The following is a 4641-nucleotide window of genomic DNA, read 5'->3' as shown; positions in this document are numbered from 1 at the left end:
AATAACGCTCCGTTTAATACAGATCGCGGTGCCTTCGTTCATCTGATCGCGCCGATTACGCTCGGCCCAACTCGTCGCGATACGTCTGCCCGAATCGGCAAAGCTCTCTAGTTAACGATAATGGTAATAATAGAAGAACGATTAACCTACGGGAGTCTTATAATGTAACTTATAGCGCTACAAGGTATCGCATCGGCTCTTAACTCCTAACTCCACTTTGCTTCGGAACCCAAGAAAGAATAGTTTCACTGAAGGATCTAAAAGTTTAGCTAAATATAGATCTGAAAATCATTTTGTTGAACTATTAAATTAATCATGTATACTGAGAAAAATGTACTATAAATTTTAATATATATTTATTTAAATAGTGCCAACTGAACATTTACTTACGGTAAATAAACATTTAATCAATAAAAAAAGATTATTTAGTCAAATCAAATGGTTCTTGTATCATAAATAAATATATCTTTATATTTAATAAATATTTTGTTGGTGCTATTCAAACAAATGATTTGTAAAAATTTGGAATATTTTTTTCTGTGTAGGATGATCAAAATGATTACTATAGAATGCTAAATTTTTTAATAAAAATTCGCTCCAATAAAATCGTTCTTTCCGTGTGGAGAACGCCTTTAACCCTTCGACCGGTAGCTGTCGAGTCTACCTAAAGGCAGAACTCGTTTTCAAAACGGCATTTAAACGGTCTCTCGCGTATCACAATAAGTTATAAGTTTCATCGAAGAGGAACCCTCAGAGGTATAATCAACGGGTTGAAGAATTAAAGTTTTCCGTGGACGCAGCGAGACGGGAGCGTCTTGTTGCGTCTTCCAATTATCGATAACCTTCATGCAACGAGCAGATCAGATAGCGAGATCGGTAATCGCAAATCATTCACGAGAGACTCGCGAGTATTCTATTTTATTTCAAAGCGACCGCTACGGATCTGCTCCCGTTGCACCGGCACCGTGAAAGCTAACTTCGCACGCTCTTCATCCTTTAAATAATCGCGTGAATTTATAGAATCCTTTACGCTCGATTGCGAACACGATGTCCGGCTCAGTGATTAAACTCGATGGTCCAAGGCTCCGTTATCCTTCCCACGCGTCCTCCAGACGACGGGATCCACGTCCAATTCCCAGGAACCTCGGCATCCGGCCAGGGGAGGAGGACTCGCAGTGACCCGCAGAAAAAGGGGAATCATGTCCTTCACGGTCCGCTGACTGTGGCAGCGGAGTGACCCGTCACCAGGCCATCTGCCGCCGCGGCCGCAGGCCCTGTTGCGACGGGCTTACCAAGACGGAATATCGATTGCAGAGATGCGACCTCGGACGCGAGGCGGTCCAACTTCATCTTCACCTCTCGATCGCTCTCCGAAACCGTGGTGACAGTCGGACCGGTCCACTCGGCGCCCAATGAGATGCCGGAGTCGCGCTCATCGCTGGAACCCTCGTCCCAAGGTGGCGATGCTCGCGGTCCAGGTTCCTGCTTGATGCCCTGAAGCGCGAGTAGAGCACTCGCGGCGTCTTTGTCGCCGATGCGCGACTTGTGCCTGAGTTTGTGGGGCAGACTGTTGTTGGCAGCCGGGTTATTCTGAGAGCCTACAACCATCTGGGGACCGGCCTCGTCGCCGCTACCGGACGACAGCTCGAACGGTGATTGCGCCCGGCGGCCGCGCGACGACAGGTTCAGCGCGCTCGTAGTGTCCAAGTGGTGCATCGCTGGGTGCGAGTACGGATATTGGAAGCTCTCGGTCTCCGGGTAAGCGGTCGTCTCGGGAACGTAGAGCTGGGCTGGCGATCTGGGCGAACGGGCACCGCTCACTGGCTGATGGATCACCGACGTGTGCACCGGGCTGGGAGTGCGCGCGTAAAGAAGCGCCGCCGATGGAGGTATCTTCGCACGCTTCACGCTGATCGTCGGCTCCGTGGGCAGCGCGGCCAACACGTGTTCGGTGCTGATGACGGACTCACCGCAGATGCCGAACTTGTCGCGTATCGCCTCCAACTGCGCCTTGAGGATATGGTTCTCCTTGCTGAGCTCCATCACCCGCTGCTCCAGGACCATGTCGTTGAAACGGCGCTTCTCACGTGACCGCTTGGCAGCCTCGTTGTTGCGTCTGCGACGGTCCCAGTAGCTGTCATCCTTCTTGTTGTCGGGGATGAACTCGCGCTGCTTACGCTGTGAGAATAGCTCCTTTCGTAGGTCGAAATTGGACGGGAAGTTTTCGGGATGCGTCGTTACCTGCGCCGCATCATGATGAAGATGCTGCTGCTGCTGCTGCTGCTGCTGTTGCTGCTGCTGCTGCTGCTGCTGCGGTTGCGGCTGCTGGGCTTGGTGGTGGTGGTGATGGTGCGGTTGGGGCTGCTGCTGCTGTTGCTGCGGTGGTCCTTGCTGTTGCGGTTGGTGCTGATGTTGCTGCTGAATCGCAGATGGAGGTCCGCCGTGATGGCCGGGATGCGTAAGGGGCACCGTGAGGGGTCCGTGGGCGTCGTGGGGCCCGCCGTGGGGCGCACCGTGACCACCACTATGGGCCATTGTGTGCGTGGCCGGCATGTTGCTGTTCAGACACGCGGTCTCACCATTGATGGGCGATCCACTTTGGCGGGAGACAAACTCTGCCACCATAATTTGTCTTCTTAGTACATCTGGAATGAAAAGGGTCGGTTGATCAGTTAATCGAGCGAGATGGAGATATCGCCGCGCGTGGGATTTTTAATTCGTAGGTCAACTCGCGTACGCGACGCGTTTATTAGTGGCAATGATGAAACTTGTATGGTGTGCCAAACGATGATAATACATATGTCAGAGAAAGAGAGAGAGAAAGAGAAAGAGAGAGGACTGGTTACGTATCGTTGTGCATGTCAATTAGAAGGGAAGGCTATCATTGTTGATTGAAAGGCTTGTTACCAAACTATCATTGGATTCAGGTTTGAAAATGGAAATTAGGGACTAGAAAAAAACTTTAAAATTATCTATAGAAAACAATTTTTCTAAGGAACGTAAAAAATTCTATCTGCTCCACTTTCTTCTCTTTTAGAAATCCAATACTAATTTATTATTGAAAAACAGTAATTTTTTATTTATTACATTTGTTATTTAAAGCACTAAAAGTGTTGAACTTTTAATATAATCAAAACAAGTAATGAATGACTTTCTTTTTCAGTATTTCTGTAAAGATTTACATTTTACGTTACTATCGACATATTATTATTTGATTATCTTAATGTCGACTGGATTTTCCGCGATTCAAGGAAGCGTGTAATTTCCATTATTTTCAAATTACTTCGAAAATAAACTCTTTTCGACTAAATCAGAAGGAAAATTGTTATTCATCGAATCCCTTCTATTTCTTCTCAGTTTTAATAAGACGAAGCTGATTTGTGCAGCCATTTCTGACGACGATAGAGAAAGAGAGAGAGAGAGAGAGAGAGAGAGAGAGAGAGAGAGAGAGAGAGAGAGAGAATAACTAAAGATAAAAAATTCTGAGAGATTGAGGAACACTCGCATTGCCAACGGACGCACTTCTCTCGTCCAAAGTTGCAAAACAGCCTTGAGTAAGGTCGCGTTCGTCAAGGTCGAAGGTGCCAGTGAACCCGAGTCGTTCGCTTCACTTCCAAACTGTCTTTTAATGAAAGAAAAAAAATACCTACGTTAATTCTTACACAACGATCGATATTCTATAAAACTGGACCTCCTTGATTTTTATGATCTACGTCGATTTTACTCAAAGAAGTCAAAGAAGAAGATAAAGTTGTCTGTCGGTCAATCAGCCAATTAATGGCTGCTTCTTCGAAATAATATTCTTCAAATTTTGACAACAGGGATAACCGTGACGCCAGCTCATATAATTAGGTTGTCCACATCATCGATGATTATCGGTTTGCGATGAAGTGAAGTCACGAGGTGGGAACGAGCGCGTCGCCTCGCGCGATCGCGCGTTTATTTTTAACTCGCGATCGTAGATGAAAATACTCCGGCCGACGCGGCGCATCGCCTTCGCGTATCGTACGTAACGTAAGTCTTAATCCGAACGGCCGGCGGAAATGGTTACGCAACCGCGCACGTGCGTTTACCGCTCCACGTGTTCGGGATGTCGCGTCGTCGCAACGACGGAAAACACGTACGTTTGCCTGACCTTCGATATTTCTTGTACAAGTCCCGGTGCGGCTCGAAGCTATTAGCGTTAATGTATTAATTACGATTGCGAAGATACAAGAAAAATGTCCTTTTTTTTCCTGCGCGTGTCTTTCCTCTCTCCCTCTTAGATTACAAATTGTCGTCGATCGGAAAAAATCACGGAGTGATAAGCTGACTGTACGATTTAAGAACGATTTTGCTGAAGTGTTTAAAAATGTAACAAAATACAAATCTGAAAATGTAAATACTTAAGTTGTTAATTTCTTATAGAATGTTAAAACTTTCGACAGCATTATCATTAAGTTACAAAAAGCAGTACAAAGCAGTATAAGTGTTTAAGATCTACATAATTATTTTATGATCTAACAAAAATTATTTTCAGATCTGTATCTGCATGAAAAGAACGATTCTGTTGAATATCTAAAAATTTAACTAGAGATACAAATTTGAAAATAATTTTGAATCACCCAAATAATTCTGTAGGAAACTCAAGATTCACTACGA

General features: G+C 45.6%; 1 protein-coding gene across 2 annotated transcripts in view; it reads right to left on the bottom strand.

Annotated features, from left to right (window-relative positions):
• Positions 1 to 493: 493 nt before the first annotated feature.
• Positions 494 to 4641, bottom strand: part of LOC108694753 (forkhead box protein P1-like) — a 26187-nt gene continuing 22039 nt past the window's right edge. For both annotated transcript variants that reach the window (XM_018204413.1, XM_018204412.1), the window contains exon 2: positions 494 to 2645. In XM_018204413.1, the coding sequence (XP_018059902.1) occupies positions 1207 to 2625 (1419 nt within the window). In that variant the 5' untranslated portion in view covers positions 2626 to 2645 and the 3' untranslated portion in view covers positions 494 to 1206. The remainder of the gene's footprint in view (positions 2646 to 4641) is intronic.

The sequence above is a fragment of the Atta colombica genome, unplaced genomic scaffold (assembly GCF_001594045.1).
Source record: "Atta colombica isolate Treedump-2 unplaced genomic scaffold, Acol1.0 scaffold123, whole genome shotgun sequence".
Taxonomy (NCBI): domain Eukaryota; kingdom Metazoa; phylum Arthropoda; class Insecta; order Hymenoptera; family Formicidae; genus Atta; species Atta colombica.
This window is presented reverse-complemented; position numbering and strand designations above follow the sequence as displayed.